We start from the raw sequence: 16,679 nt of genomic DNA, 5'->3' as shown, positions 1-16,679 counted from the left end.
AATAAGTGGGACTGGATTAATAAATTGTATGAAACATGGTGCCACACTTCATTATAATCCACTTATCAAAGTGGAAAAACCTTTTAGTACATAAAGTGCATCTGCTTTTAATTTTCATTTTGATCTTTTCTTTGTGTGTTTTCAGACACAAGTGCACATTTTCAGGGAGGCTTTTGATGCTGGTGCCTGGCAGTTTCAAAGTTACTTCTGAGGATGGCAAAACAGCCTAACAAATTTGGGTTGTATAAGGAAAGGCATAGGATTGGATTATTCTCTCCTAATTATAAACCGGAGTGCAGTACATCACAAAGAAATCTGGCATAAGCAGAGGGCAGATTTGTTTTTTTAATGTTAGTGACCTTTTTAAAATTTCCATTTTCTTAATGCAGATTTTGTCATTTTTACTTACAAGGCGTATTTCAGACAAGTGGATTTTGCCTTTAGGCACTATCATTTTCCCACGATAAAACAATTGCTTTTGATGCCAGTAGTGAAACTCACTTTTTCCAGAGTGCAAAACCACATTGTGAGCCTCGTGGAGCTGCAGTTAAGCTCATGCACTAAGGGACCACCACCCTCATCATCTCTTTCCTCCCCTAACCTCTCCTGCAAGCCTCAGCTCCAGCAGCTGCTCCTCAGGAGGTTGAACTCTGTCCCTGGCTGATTTCTATCACTTTAAGGAGCAAATTGCTGTATTTCATGAAGATCAATCCAAAGTATTTTCATGCTGTTGATACAGTTCTTGTAAGCAGTGACATTTCATTTCACTTTAGTTTGTATTAAATAGCTACTTGGAGGAAACTAAAATGAATTCAATCTGCTTAGTAGTACCAGAATTCTAATTATGAAAAATAAAAAAAGATTTAAAAAATCTGTGTCCAGACCTGCCCCTTGTGAAGTTAAATAGAAATAGACTGAGGACTTCTTGATTTAGTTCTATGCAAAGCTGAATGCAAAGGATACATACCAGGGAGGAGCAGCCCTAATCCAGGGGGGAAATCTGGATATAAATTCTCTATTAATTGATCTTTAGTTTTCACTGAGGAAAAAAAAAAAACAAACAACAATTATAGCGATTAGGTAAAATGCTCTTTGAAAGTAATTACATTTATGCCTGAGTTATGATGTATTTATGTCCCAAGATAATTATTTTTCTGTTGTCTTATGCATCCTTTTTCATTTTTTGTTCCTGGAGGGCCACCATCAGAGGGCTGAAATTTGACACGTTCAGGTTTACCTGAATATCCATTCCCTTGCAGCAAAAGGAAAGTCTGATCCTTTCAAGATGTCACTCTGGAATATGAACTATGTGTCTGAGAAGTTTTGTGTGCTTTAAAAGATGCCTGGTTGGTTTGTTTTTAACTCCCAGTGGCAACTTTATATGTGTTGAAAATGTCAGATTCAGAGCAAGTCATCCATGGCTTCAGTTATTCGAGACCTAGGATGATTCCAGGGTGAAAGGTCACCCCTTTGTATACTTCTGTGGCAAAGCAAACTGCAATTCCCGTGGAAAAGGTGCAGAAATGAGGGTGTGGATCCCCTGCCCAGCGTGGTGGCTGTCACCATGGAAGATTTATTAATTTCTTTTTTTATCTCTTCGAGGTCATTCTTGTGCCGTGGTTGAGGTGTCACACCCAACTTGCCTGGGCAAGGGGGGCCATGGGGGTTTTACTTGTGACATGATCTCTAGTAAAATTTGGTGTAATTAGGCAAAGCTTTGGTTCATCAGTGTTTTTGCTCCTGTGTGAAGCTTTGCTCAGCCTCTTGAGGTTGGATGAGTAAAGCAGAGGGTGAAGTGTTTGTTTCCAGGTCTTGTTTAGGGGTTTGGGGAGGGGATTGAGACCTGTGGCTCTGCAGCCTAGAAATTCTGCACCCGCTTTGGGGAATGGTACTTGGAAAGACCTGCTCATCCAATTAAAGATGGAAATAGTGATTGTAATTGGTGTAATATCCGTTCTGCTACTGAATGTGCACTTTTTGTTTTAGGCTGTTATAGTATTTTAATGATAAACATACTGTGAAATGTCATTATAATTGTATAATGATCTTCGTTCTACAACCCCCTAATCTTCTTTCTTCTTTCTTCAGATTTATCTGGGTGACAGAGAGCTGAGGTTCCTGATAAAAATAAACAAAGGGAGAGAGAAAAATAAGAAAATAAATAGGGAGACAAGTGCATAGTTCAAAGAGTAAAACAGACTTCTTCTCAGAGAGTCAGCAAAGAAATGTAGAGAATTTTTAAGTTCACTTTGGTGAGCATCTGATATTACTTTGGCCAACATTTCTGTATTTGAGATCTCAAGAGACTGTGCTAAAAGGCTCTCTTGTGGTGGTATTGCTTGCAGCCTTTAAAAGAAAATTATTACTGACCAGGGTTCTAGAGGAAAATGTTTGTCAATGTATGTGCTGGCAATATTTTAAATGGTTGCTATTATACATAATAATATTCATTATTATAAATTTAGCATATTTCCAGACTGAGCTGTAGTAAACTGTACATGAAAAATGCACGAGAAAAATATGCTTTGAAGATAATGTGTCATTCACGCAGAATAAAATTTGTGATCTGCTGAGCATGCTAAATACAGGAACACAGCAGACTTGAACATCAGAATGTTTGCAAAAACCAAAGGGCAGCTAGTTAAAAACAAAAAAACTTAACAGAACATTTTCACTGAAATCAAAAGTTGGGGAAAGTTTAACTTTGTGAAACAAACAGCCTATTTTTCTAGCAATATCTTGTATAAGTAGCATGCAACTTATTGAAGGAGTCAGCCTGGAATTGCACATTTTCAAATGGAAGTGCAAAACACAGAATTAATGCTATGCATCTTGGTTTTTCTGTTTGTCCTATGAGAAGTTATCTCTTGGTTATTACTGAGAAGACAATTTGGTACATTAATATATCAGCAGGATGGTGGAGCAGACGCAGAAGTTTGGAGTAACAGGCTTCAGGTGCACTTGCAAATAAAAATATTTTTGTAGAGATGAATATTTTCAGTATAGTGTTCACTGAAGGGTCTGGCTCAGGGAGCCAGAGTCATTCAGAAATCCTTACATTACCAACTAGTACTCCATATTCCAGAATGCTCCCCTGCACCTCACTCTCAAACATTCCCTTAAATGAACTTGGTATTTCACACAAATCTTATTTTACACTGAGTGCTTCCTGAAATCCAGTTGAAACAGTGAGCTGCTTGTAGAGCAGGATACTACATCCTGTATCAGTGTAGCACATTGGCTGACTACTTTATGTCAGCAAAAAGTGGAAGGGCATTTCAGTTGCAATTAAAGATTTTTGCATGACACTTATTTTAAAGTCTTTCCAGACCTTTTAGACCATTTCTTGTACGTTGAGATTTTTCCATTAAAGAGCCTGGAAATTTGTAGTATGTCAAGAATGCCTTATCAGATTTGTAGCATGGGAAAGCAGAATTAGCCATCATGCATGCAACATGATCTCTTGTAAATCTGCCTCTGCAGATAGCAGCATCTAGAGACTTCAAAAATATTCCGTTAAAATTTAAACCAAACTGAAAATTTGGAAACTTGCTGCGAGAGAAAATGCTGTGAAGTATTAGATGTGTGATTTTGTCAAAACATCCTCTAAAGCTCTAATTCTCACTCTCTCTGTGTCACTGTATCCATTATAATCTAAAATCAAAAGTAATTGAGCTGAAAACTAGTTTCAAAACAGAAACAAAATTATTTCACTAAATAACAGGATTATTTTGGTATTTGCAGATATTTTTCTTTGGTTTTCATCCCAAACAGATTTCTAGTGCTGTGTGATTTCACTGAATCAGAAATGCTTTGCAAAGATCAGGCTTTTCCTATTCCTCTTCTGTGCTAACATCATTCAGCATGTCTTTGACCATGTGCAAAGGGAATTGTCTTGTACTCTGACATGTGGCTGTGTTCAGGTTTCCAGCAAGCTGAACTGAAAGATGGTCCAGGGAATGGTCTCAGCACCAGTTTGGGGCATATCTTGTGTTGGTGGCTCAGCCTGTCTGAATTGAAGGAGCTTTCAAAACCCTGTGGTGTGTTTTAAGCGTGGCTTAAGAAAACGTGCATGCGGACCTTGAATATGAGGTGCTCACAAATATTTTTTGTGCTCGCTCGTCCCACTGTCATTACTAGGTTTCATCCCTGCTGGATGGTTTCTCCTGCAGAAAATAGGAGCCTCTTTTGGGCTACATCCCATGCTCCCTTGCCAAATTTCCTCTCTGTCTCCTTGATCCCTCTCATCGGTGCCCTTTCAGTCTGCTTAAAATAGTGAGTGAGAATCATTTTTATAACTTCTCGTCTCCTTTGCCAGGGTCACCAGACCATTCCAATTGTTGTTGTTGTTGTTAGCCTTGTCTCAGCCCAGTGTGAAGGCAAGCTTCCAGAGAACATGAAGGAGCAGAAGACAGTCTCCATGTTAAGACTGACAAAACATTGGAGTCTGTGTTCTTAGGTGTGTGTGTAGGGAGAGCATAAATGCCAACTTGAAAAGTTTTGCATATAAAGCATCTGGAGATACAACCCTCCTTTCTCCACTTCCAGAAAAAGAAAGTGGAATCAGCTTTATATGTGTGGTAACCTTTGGAGGAAGCTCTGGTAGCTCATCTGTGAGCACCAGTGGCTGTGGCTGTGCTTTTAAAAAAGCCCTTGCTGGGTTTTGTGGACCCTGCAGGAAATGGTGCTGTTGAGACTTAGTTTTTATCCTCTGCCATCAGAAAATTTTAATATACTTTGCTTCGGTACATTAAATCAGGTGTAGCCATACCTTTAACTGCAGTGTAAATGTGTCCTGTGAAATCGCATTTATTGGATGAACAGAGGAAATAAGAAGACTGAAGAAAGAGTTACAGAACAGGAAAGGGGTAGAAATCTTGAGGATGAAAGCAGGTTAAAAAATGGTTGGAAAACAAATTTTATTGAAGGAAAGAAAATGGAGGGGGGAGTAGATAGTAAGGAGTCTTTAGAAAAATGTCATTAAAATGGCAGATAAAAGATAATCTAGTAATATAAAAGGGTAGAGAAAGTGAAAGATATCTTGGGACCTAGAAGTAGCAGAAGGTAATTTAGTATGAGAAGCAGGCAGGAAATATCCCAGATGTGATGAATATTTTGCCAAAGTGAAAACAAATTTTAATTAAGCCTGTAATTTATTATAAAGGAGGGAAAGCTCTAAATTCTTGCTTCAGGGAAGGATTTAGATTATGCCTATGCTATAAGCACGCTTTAATATTGTTAATAATAGGCCAATATTGTCATCTTGTCAGATACTGCCCTGGTCTGTCACTGAAAAGCATGTTGTCTGGGAATGATAGGGGCTGTGGAGTAATAAGGGAGATAAACCCTGAATTTTGGGAAACGCTGAGATTCAATATCTAAAATGTGAACCCAGATTATTCTCTATGTAAACTGAAGGGGCAATATTATATCTAAGTCCTGTACCGTGGCTGTGGTATTTATAAGCTTATTCTGTTACCCATAAATCTCAGCATGAGGAATCAAGTTTATTAGTTTACCGTGGTCGGACTGGACTGGTTTAAGCAGAGCTGAGGAAGTTAATTATCCAGTGTCTCAGGTGGGTCTGGCAATGAGTAACTAGCCCTGGAGAGAGGCACTGGAGCTGTGCTGGGGGGACAGGTCCTGCTGGAGCATGTGGATGGATGGCCAGCTGGGAGGGACTGCCCTAATCTCTTTCCCAGGTTGTTCGAACCAGTTCAAGAGCAGTAAAACAAGGTTATGTAATTGACATGTGATGTAGCCTAAAATAGTGACTGCAAACATAGGCTGCTGTTGCTGGGCAGTTGTCAACTGCTTAAAAAAAAAAAAACAAAACCAACCCAAAACAAAAAACGCCCCCTCAACCACCCTCAGCTGTGTAACAAATGGACATTTGAAATGAAAATGTAGTTCTCATTTCCTTTGACTAGCAGGCTTTTTTTTTTTAAATTATTGTTGCAAGTAATAGGGGTGTTGTGAAAACTGAAATTTGAAAAGAGATTCATCATCATACTTACTGTGCTGATCTATTTGAGAGTACCTGCTTGCTGCAGATGGTGAAGTGAAAACCTCAGGTATATGCAGTTTGTCCCTTGATAGTGTGATACGACTCCCGTCAAACAGGAAATCCTTTTCTGGATGTGGAAAACCACTGTGGCAATCTTGGCAGTAATTTTATTTGTACACTGGCCATCAAAAGGTAGAAATAGTTCATTTTTAGTAATTGAAGGAGCTTATATGGATACAGAGACAAAATATGCGAGAGTTTCAGAGCTGGTTTAAAGGAACACATCACATAGCTCAGTGAGCACAAATGAGAGGTTGGGATGTGCACGTTTTGTGATTCCTTGCAAAGCCCTTCATTAGGGCTATACCAGAAATCAGAAAAACCTGGTGTTAAGTTCTGTTTGCTGACCAGGTATTCCTGAGGTGAGAGACTTCCTTTAGAAAATCCTGATAATTTTCTGCAGCATGTTTGCTTTGTCTTTATCAGAGAAGGTCTGTTAGTCGGGGTGGATGGGGATGTAGGGGCTGGGCTTGTGCAGTCTGGCAGGCTGGTGGGTAAAGGGAAGGGCCAGTGTTACGAAATAAATGTTATTTATTCCATAAGGCTTTTATATGTATTGCTGCTGCTGGGGAGATAATCTTCCAGGTTGGGAAACATTCCACAAACTAAGCACTTATTCCAGCCCAGAAGCTGCAAAAGGGATCCTAGCTCTTACGTGCAGATGTGCAATGCAGGGCAGGAGGTGGCTTCCAGCTCCTCTCTCCTCAAGCCCTGGAAGAAAGCTTGGCTTTCTGGCCGCCTGCAGGGAGGAGACAACTCTGCCTGCAATTTTCTGAGTCAAAGTAATAATTCTCATTGTGGAGGAAGAAGGGAAATTGGGACACTTTATATGCATTTTGATGTGCCTCAGCGAGACACTATTTTAAAAGCTGAGCTTTTTCAAGCTACTTCTGCTTCATTTGGTCCTCAGCTGCTGCTCCTCTTTTCTCACTTTGCTGTCCCATTGTGAGGCTTCCTCAGTCTTGGGACCAAAGGCACATTCCCATTTCAGACACAGGACCCAGAGTGGATTTTGGACTTTTTCTTTACCTTTCTCAGTGGATATGTGTGTGTGTGTCTAGAAGAGGAATAAAGAGAGCTGCCTGCCCAGGTAAAAGCAGGAAAGAACATGTGGAAGGCAGCAGTGCCCCAGGAGAGGAGCAGTCGTTAGTGACACACAAGCGAGCGTGAGTCAACAACCTAATGCCATTGCCAAAAGCCAGCTCTGGTCCAGGATTGCATTAGCAGGGCTCCTGTGTGTGCAAGATGCAGGAAATAACCATTTTATTGGCCTTAGTGATGGTGAAACTCAGCAAGAAAAATGTGCCCTGTTTTAGGAAAGAGGCTGGAGGAGAATAGGAGGAATTGACGACCTCCTCAGGAAACATGACCTACGAGGAAAGATTGAGAGAACTGGATTTGTTTAGCCCAGCAAAGAGATGGGAACATGAATCTTTTGATAGGCAGGTGATTGTTGTAAGAAGCTGGTGATCTATTACTCTGAATGTCCATGGGGGGAGTATGAATATCTCTTCCTGCCACAAAATATTCCCATTTGGGTGAAATGCAAAGGGAAAAAACATGACTTCAAGGGTAGCTAATCACTAGCCTAATCACACAGGGCTTGTAGGTTGTAGGGAAGTTGCAGAATACCTTTCCTCAGAAGATTTTAATACAAATAGAAAGAAAACTAAAAAACCTGCCTGAACTCTTAAGCTAGTCTTATCATGCTTCCATGAGTGGGTTTGAATTAAACAGTATTTGGATCCTTTTCCAGCACTACGCTTTTTTCCTTACAAAATTTAACATTTGATCATAGTAGTTGCTATTTTAACAAGAGAGCAAAAAAGTAGAATACTCATTAATGACTTGCAGTTCCTGACTTAGACTTCAAAAAACTGTGGGGAAAAACATTTTTAGGAGGAAGATAAAACATGTGGAATGTTTCAGAAATTTATGTGATTTTCTAATTTTGCCCTAGACAGGAACAGAAATAATACTGACGAGAAATATCTACATCTCGTTCCTTTTGCAGTCTTACCTGTAGGGGAAGCATGGCAGCCCTTGGAGTGCAGCAGTGCTCCGCACACACAAGAGAAGTTGATCTTATCAAGTCAATTTTGGGGACTGGTGACTCACTGTAGTGGAGTTTTAAAATGGGGGAAGGCACAACTTCTGCTGTAGCCTCATTTTGGCAGTAATTTGTAGGCCAAATAAGAACAGCTTTTTCTCCTCCCCTTTTTTACTGCTGAATTTTATTTGTTGAGGAGAACTCAGTAAGAGGGAGTACTGAATTTCATGAATACTTCCTTTTTGTTTTCTTTTGCAAACCTATAGAAGCAAGAAATTGTAGAATCTTTAGAGGTGGGAGAGTTAGAAACATTCAAATATTTTTGTGTGTACATTTGGTTGTGTCATTCTGTGGTATGTGGTAGCACAATAACTTCAGTATTCCTCTAGCTCTACTGCTAAGAGAAAAGATCTCACTTTCTTCTTACTGTGTAACTGTGTGTTACCTATTTGTTATCTATTTTGAACAGGAAAATGTTCCTTGCATCTTTAGTATCTTTGTATTTCACGTGGAACAGGAATTAGCTGGTGTAAGTGCTCTTAATGATGGCATAAGTAAAAATTACTTTCATCTTAATGCACTTAGCACATGGGAGATGAGAATTCAATATCTGCTCTGTCACTTTCCAGCCCACTTGTGGGTGATTGAATGGGATAAAAAGAACAACTGGATTGAGCTAAATGCAAACTGCACAAGGCAGATCAATACATCTCTTGAAAGAGTCGGAGATCTCACACCACAAAAACATCAGCCTCTCTTCAGGATGGCCTCCATCCCCTCCTTGAGGTCCTGAAGAGCCCTGGAGTTCCTGAGAGCACTGCATCACTTTCATATATGTCAGGTTTTGGTTTGATTCTGAAGTTGAGGTGCCAGTGAGGCACAAATGGGACACACTGATTCACTGTGCGTGTCCTTGCTTTGCTGACTTACTTTACGAAATTGGTTTTACTGGAAATATGTCATATTTGATTGTATGGAAGGCTGAAGCTGGTTTTGTTTTTTCATTATAGATGTTAACTGAAAAACTGTTCATTATTTTACAGCTGTACTCTACATAGAGGGTTTTGATCTATTTGGGTTTTTTAAAGGGTTTTAAGTTACTTCCATTAATGTAAACTTTATGATGGCTGGGTTTTATAAGGGATTTCTAGAAATAAAAGAAAAAAACTGAGATTATGTTTGCTGTTGGCCTTGCTTACTAGAAAAGCTAGTTATAGATTTTGTAGCATACATTAGTACTCAGAGATGCATGATTCAAAAATTGACGAACCTTTACTAAGTTATGTTTTCTGAAAGTATTTGATCTAGAGTAGATAGGTCACAAAGCAATAATTGCAGACTACTTAAAGCATTTGAAGGGTGATTTATGGGATATTCTGCTGTTGTGGGAATATTTCCTAGGAAGTCCCCTTGTGACAGTGTGGGAATCAAACATTACCACAACATTTAAAAATGCAACCCGAGTAATTATCCTGGAGTACATAAAGAGGAACTTTTTTATTAAACCCATTAGATTTTTAAAGTAGTAGTGAAAAATGTTGACTTAACAGGTATACATTTTTTTAGCACAAACTGCCTTCAGGGTAGTTCTGCAAAGGGGTTCATTTTGCAGTGTTGGAGCTGACTTGTCTTATTAATAGCCTGCACCCGCCTGTGGAAGCCTAAAAATGGTATTGCAGTAGTCTGATGTACAAAGGACATTGTACAAGTATTGAGCAAGTGCACCTGCATTCCTGGCAGAAAATAACCATTTTTCACTTTTCCCCACAAAAAAATAAAAAAAATATATAAAAAAATAAATTATATGCCAGTATTTTTAAGGACATATAAACCATATTTATGCTGTATATCATAATTTTAAATTCTTTTGTTTTCTCCTTTTATGTTACTTTCATGCTGTCGGCATGATGGGTCTTTAGTGGATGGGTTCAAGTCAGTTCGGAGCAAAAATATAAAGAGGAATTAAGTCGACTCTTTCCTGTCTGTTTTTGTATAGATCACATCACAAAATAAACATTGTGTGATACCCGGGTTTTCATTTGTGGTTAGCTGAGAACATTTTCTTGTTCAGCAGGCCTACTTAAAGGCCAGCTGATAGATCCTGGTGCTGTCACTATATTGTACAACTTGATTTTATGCCTTACATAATTTATTCTTGAATTATTTTGCTGACGTTTTGTTTCTTTCCATCTGTGTCGCAGTGCTAGGTAAGGTCCCTTAATCAAACCCTTATTTGCCCATCTGCTTGTTCTTGAAACATCTAAAGCATTATCTGAATGATGATGCCTTTGTGGTACTGCAGTAACACTTCACTCACTCAAATGAGATCAGTTTTCTTTGTGTGAGATGCTCAGAAGAGATTTGAGAAACATCCCAAGTTTCAGCTCACTGTCTAGATAACATTGTAAGGCTGAAAAGAAGCCAAGTGCAGAGATAGAAAGTTACGTAGCTGAAGTTTTAAAGCAAATTCCTGAAAGAGCCCAAAGCAGAAGCCAGGTCTCCTGTGTCCCATTAATATTCTCTTTATCTTTCCCTAGGAAGGCATATGAATATTGTGGAAAATAGCTTGGCATATTTTATGCCTCTTGGCCTTCAGCAGCTCTGTCCCCTTTTGGAGCTGCACCTTCATTCCCTCTCCCTGCCCGTTCCAGTGCTGCTGTGCTCCTGACTTCTTCCAGGCTTTCCCCTCCTCTCTCATGGCTGCTGCTTGCTTTGGTGGGTGGCTTCAACTTTATTTGCACATCTCTTGGGTTTCTGAACATTTGTCCTGCCCACTTCAGATCCCTGTGTGCCACCTCTGGATCAAGGCATCTGAAACAATCTCCTCTCACTTCTGCTGCCACGCTATGCCAGCCCCTCATGGCTTCCTTGATTCTTCCACGTCAAATTCAGGCACCAGGCTTTGAAAGGGCCACAGGGCAGAGCCCTTGCCTGAGACACTGCATTGGTTTGCTCCACCTGTGTTCCTCCCATGGAGGAAAATGCCTTTTGAGTCTCCAGGTTCTCTCAATTGCCAGCCTGTTTCCCTGGCTGGCATGTACTTCCCTTCTGCATTAAATACCTGCTCTCTCTTCAGGACTGCTTCTGTGGGGCTTTACAGAAATGAAATAATACAGCTGTGATTTAACTGGTTGGAGAGAGCAGAGTGTATGGGGAAAGTTTACCTCTGCTGTGTATTTCTGCTTTATATCCTGAACTTCTTGAGTATGAGAACATACCCAAACTTCGAGCTGTACAGCACACCTAAGAAGAAGATCTGAACAATCTGAAACCAATTGTTTGTTTTTCACTAGAAGAAAAATCCCAGTCCTGTTTAGGAAAAAAATAAAAGTAATGAGATCTCTCTTGAGAGTCACACCAAAACTCCTTCCCAAATTAAAAAGAAGACATGCTCATAATAAAGGCCCATGACAACTCACCAAGATTGTTTGGAAAGGGTGAAGAATGGAATTTGAAATGTCTTCATTAATAAGAATCTCAAAATGAGTGCAAAACAGCAGAGAAGAACAAATTGCAATTATGTAAATACAGCCTCTAATAATGCATTTTATTTTTGGTTCATTCAGGCCAGCACAATTACCTGTGTGCGGGAAGGAACGACTGTATAATTGATAAGATTCGGAGGAAGAACTGCCCAGCCTGTCGATTACAGAAATGTCTGCAAGCTGGAATGAATTTAGGAGGTAAGCAGAATAATAATAGTTTGGTCTCTTAATTTGATTGGGTGAAAGCATTGGAAACATGCAGCATTTTTTGTGGTTCTGGCAGCTGCATAATCTCAGAAGTGTTAAAGTGGGATTATCCTGAATAAGTGCTTAATGTCTTATAAACTCTATTGTCATTCTAAATCGGGGGTTTGGAGGTGCGTATTTTATGGCACAAAAAAAGAAAAGTGGGTGTTTTATGATGACAGTAATTTTAGTAAGCTAAAAATTAGGTTTCAACTATTAAGTTAAGGTTTAAGGTTAAGTTAAGGTTTAAACTATTTCATGGGGTTGTTTTTTTTTTTATGAGCATTCTCTTGAATACTGAAAAACATGTTACACCGTAATGAAAACAAATTCGCACACAGTGAAACCTCTCAACTTCTTTGGTGCTTATTCAGCATTTTTATTGATTTTTTTTTTTTCTGTGACTGTAAGGATGTGCAATAATTTTGATGATGTTACTGCATTGTTCCTATACCAACAACAAAAAGGAAAAATGTTTTCTTGTTAATTATCAAAAGCATACTGAAAACATTATCATACCAAAATTTATGATAGTTTTTTTTTCTGTTGTTTTAATTCTTCTTTGGTAATGGCTATGTGTTTCTGGCTGTGCTTCAGTGGATTTCCTATCTCAAACCATCATCTGAGAAAATGTTATTACAAATGCCTTTTTCCCACCACTCCGGTATTTATGATGTCTGTGAGCAGAGGTTTGGATACTGCTGCAGGTCCTTCCCCTGAAGTACAGAGTTACCCTTCCCTTGGAGTGTTTTCACTGTACAGAAAATTGCAACATGGTCACACTAATTCCTCACTATCTCAAAATTCACTTTTTGTCCTCCTGGACCTATTCTCCTGGCAGTTGAGCTCAGTTCTACAGATTGAGCTGCTTTGTCTTTCGTAGGTTATGTGCAAAATCCTGGTTTCCTACCTGCTGCCTTTTTCTACCTCCCAGACTTCTTTGTCTGTATTGTCTCCAGGCAGAAATACTCAAACAAGCCACACCTTGCTTTTTCAGAGAGTAGCCCTGTTAGGCTCTTTCAACCCCTTTCCCAATTTCGAGATGCTACCTTGTGCCCTAGGCCCCTTATTTCCTTTTCCCCAGGGAAAACGGGGCCAGACTGTGGGATGCTGGGGAGGTGACAGCTTTCCCTTAGTTTTGATCTGTGCTGTTCATCCTAGCAAGGGAAACAGAATGCCTGTGTTTGATGAAACAGGAGCTCCATGGTAGCAGCTCCTTCATCCGAGAAAGCTAGTGCTGAAAATGGTTGTGGAGCAGGGAGGTCAGCTCTCTGGAGTGCTGGGAATGTTGCTCCATCCTGCCAGCAGCTGGTGTAGGGCATCCCCCCCTGGATGTGCCCCATGCAGTGCCAGTGGAGCTCCAGCAAAACCCAGGGCTTGAGAACCTTAGGAAGCAGCAGCAGCAGGGAACACTGCATTTGCAATGTCATGAGTTCATCCCTATGATGTCCAGGTGGTTTCAGAGGATGTGCTCCCATGATGCAGAAAATGATGTGATTTCCTCTGCAGAATAGCAAGGCAGGAGGGAAACTTTACTAGAGGGGGTTGTTTCTTTTATTTATTTATTTATTTTTAATACTGACTGGAATATTGTAAATGAGGAATGCATTTAAAAAATCTTGTCTTTTGTTGGAGCTTGGTAGACTGCTGAAAAACATTTGGGCCCCCTCACTACAAGAAAAGACATCGAGGTGCTGGAATGTGTCCAGAGAAGGGCAGTGAAGGTGGTGAGGGGTCTGGAGCACAGGTCTGAAGAATGGCTGAGGGAGCTGGGGTTGTTTAGCTCCTTAGAAAAGGAGGCTCAGGGAGGTGGAATCACTCTCTACAACTCCTTGAAAGGAGGGTGTACCAGGATGGTGATCAGTTGGTCTGTCCTCACGTGAAATGAGCTACAGGATGAAAGAAAATGGCCTTAAGTCGTGCCAGGTGAGGTTTAGATTGGGTTTTGGGAGAAAGACCTTTCATTGAAAGGTTGGTCATACACTGAAGTGGGCTGGCCAGGGTGGAATTGCCATCCCTGGAAGTGTTCAAAAAGCTTGCAGATGTGGCACTTGGGGACAAGGCTTAGTGGTGGACTTGGCAGTGCTTGGGTTAGCAGCTGGACTTGATGTTCTTAGAGGTCATTTCCCAACTTTAATGTCTGTGACTCTATGACCTGGAAGGCCAAGTCTGCCTCTGCAGTGTACAGCTGGCACACAGCTGAGATTTGCAGTTCAGCTGTTTCAGTGATTTTCATCACAGAGGGAAACTTCAGGCGAATTCTTCACTCCTGATTTGATCCCTTTATGCCATGTAAAGGAACCCAAATGTGATAAAGGAGGTCTTTCCATCACTGCCTTGAAGGAGATGGCAGGGAAACAGTTCTGGATTCCATGCACTGCAGTGCCTTCTGCTTGGTCAGAGAGGGGAAGGGCGGGCTGGAGGGAGAGGGGAGGGCTGCCAGAGAGGTGAAGCACCTGCAGCCCTGGGGCAGCATTACTGTTTAGAGAGCCCCAAGGGCTCCCAAATCATGCTGATGGACCTTCCAGCCTTTGAGCCAGCCCAGCTCTGGCAGGAAATGCTGGGAGATACAAGGATTTTTCTCTGCTTAGACCATCTGTCTCCAGAGGTGAGCTCTGCATTCGGCATCTACAGAGGAGCGACACAGTATCTCAATTTTGGGAGCTTCTGTGTGCTGCTGCAGGGCATTTCTGGTATGTTGGAGATCATCACAAAAAATGGAGGTGGAAATGACAAAAAGAGATATTAATTCATATTTGAAAACTGTAATTTTCATATAAAATGCCAAGGTTTGGTACAAAATAACATTTTTTCATATTTAGCTTGAAGGGAATGAGTAAGGTCATCTTATGAAGATACATTGTGGATTGTAGTTTCATGTGGTCAGCCTGGTTTTGCCAAGCATATGCGTTACTCCAGTAGAAATGGGTTTTACCTGTTTCTAGCTTGGACTTAGAGGCAAAATGGGCAAGTATTTTATTAGGTAGTTTGGTCAGTAAGGAGCTGGAGAAAAATTAATTTATAAATGCATTTAGTTTAAAGTTCTCTTTGCAGGAGAGTACTCTGTAGCTGTGACACACTGCACTGTGCTGTGCTCTTGGTGGAGTAGGACAAAGCTCAGCTCTCACCCTCCAAAGAAAAGCAAATGTAAAAACAAATCCCAAATTGTATCAGAGGTGCTGATATGCTTGGTTCATGAGAAATAGAGTAAGATGATCTACAAAATGGTCATCAGCATAGCTCAGGGCTGGAATGTCTGCAAGTTGCTGAAACCATGGGCATTTATCTTCCACTTGTACATAACTATGATGCTTAATCCCCTCGTTTAAAGAAAAAATCCAAAGCACCAAACCTCCAGTTGATCTAGAAGAAATGTTGTATTAGGGAACAAGTCTCCCTCATGTCTCCCATGGGCTGGAAAGGAACTTTTTTCTCCTGTGCCACCCTCCCCATATAAGAATGGGAGTGAGGGACCCCAGGCTCCCCACTCAGCTCCTCCCTCTGACTGAAATAGGGGGGCTCTGAAGCAAATTTTGTAATTTGACAGTTTGAGATTGTCTTCCTGCTCTTACTTGAAGATACTAATCTCTATAATGGAAAACTGAAAATCAGAAATAGTCTTCATGTTTCCTGCAGGACGTTTTTGCACAATCTCAGATTAATCTACTGATCTTTTCTCTTAGGGCTTTTTTTTCTCTTTTTGTAATATTCTTTCTCAATATTGTTTAAATAGTAAAAAAATAGAGTGCTTTTGTACTCTGTCAGTTTTTCAGTTTTGTTTTGGTGGCATATCTTCTGCTTTCCAGCATGCTATTTTTTTTCTAAATTAAAAAAAAATATTTTGACTGGTGGCAGCATGCCAAGATTAGGCACCTTGTAAAAATACGTGTAATTCAGTGATACAAAATACACCTTCTGTGAATGCTGAGCCAAAATAATTTGGCAGTTTTATTGTTTACCTCCTTGTTTTGTTTGTTGAAAAATTGGAGCATTTTCTAAGCTCTTATATCCTTTAATAATCTTTAGAAAATTATTCATCAAGTCAGCAAATTATTTACCTAATTATTTTATTGTCTTGATTCTTGTTTTGATTTTACAAGAAGCATCTGCAGCCTATAATTTCTGCAAGGCTGAAGTTGCCAAGTATCACATTAAATCATCCTTCTCATTTCTAGGTGTGTGTTGTGCTATGCAGACAGCTATATCTCCTTTGGCAAGTAGGACTCCAAAACTTTTTTGGGAATCATACTTTGTTTGTTGTTTTGTTATCTTTTTTTTTTTTTTTTAACTCCAGTGACATATGCTAGGCTTAATTGTTGGAAGAGATTCAGAGTGAGCAACTGCACTATGAAGGTATGCTGGCCCATTTTTGGTTTTTTGCTCTTTTCAAGATTCTGTAATTAATTTTCAGTTAATTACGGACCAGAATGACTTCACGGGTTTGGGAAGTTTCTTCCAGCATCCGCTGTGATTGGATTTGGCGAGGCTCTTGCTTTCGCACGAGACGTTTTCGTTTGGCTCCCACCTCGCGCTGCTGTTCCTCGCTTTGTCTGTCACAGTGAGACCCCCAGTCCCACATCTTGGCACGGGGTCTTATGGGGCATCCCATAAAGCAGCAGCCCCTGGGGTGTGTCCTGCATTGCCCCCGGGGTGGCACGGAGCCTGCTGCTGTCACTCCTGTGTGCTGAAGCCTGGAGAATTGGAATGTTTTATATGGTGTCACTTGAGGTGACTGCCAACCCCCTTTCCTGGGCAGGTTGTTCCTCACACCTCAGATGTGACCCAGTGACCAGGCATCCCTCCCTGTTCAGTGTGTTCAGAGAAGGTCCCT

The 16,679-nt window shown here is 40.5% G+C and overlaps 1 protein-coding gene across 2 annotated transcripts in view; it reads left to right on the top strand.

Moving 5' to 3' along the window:
* The window catches only part of NR3C2 (nuclear receptor subfamily 3 group C member 2), a 182,721-nt gene that overhangs the window by 123,347 nt on the left and 42,695 nt on the right, over positions 1-16,679 (top strand). For both annotated transcript variants that reach the window (XM_062493879.1, XM_062493880.1), the window contains exon 3: positions 11,684-11,800. In XM_062493879.1, the coding sequence (XP_062349863.1) occupies positions 11,684-11,800 (117 nt within the window). The remainder of the gene's footprint in view (positions 1-11,683; positions 11,801-16,679) is intronic.

Source organism: Cinclus cinclus, chromosome 5, assembly GCF_963662255.1.
Source record: "Cinclus cinclus chromosome 5, bCinCin1.1, whole genome shotgun sequence".
NCBI lineage: Eukaryota > Metazoa > Chordata > Aves > Passeriformes > Cinclidae > Cinclus > Cinclus cinclus.
This window is presented reverse-complemented; position numbering and strand designations above follow the sequence as displayed.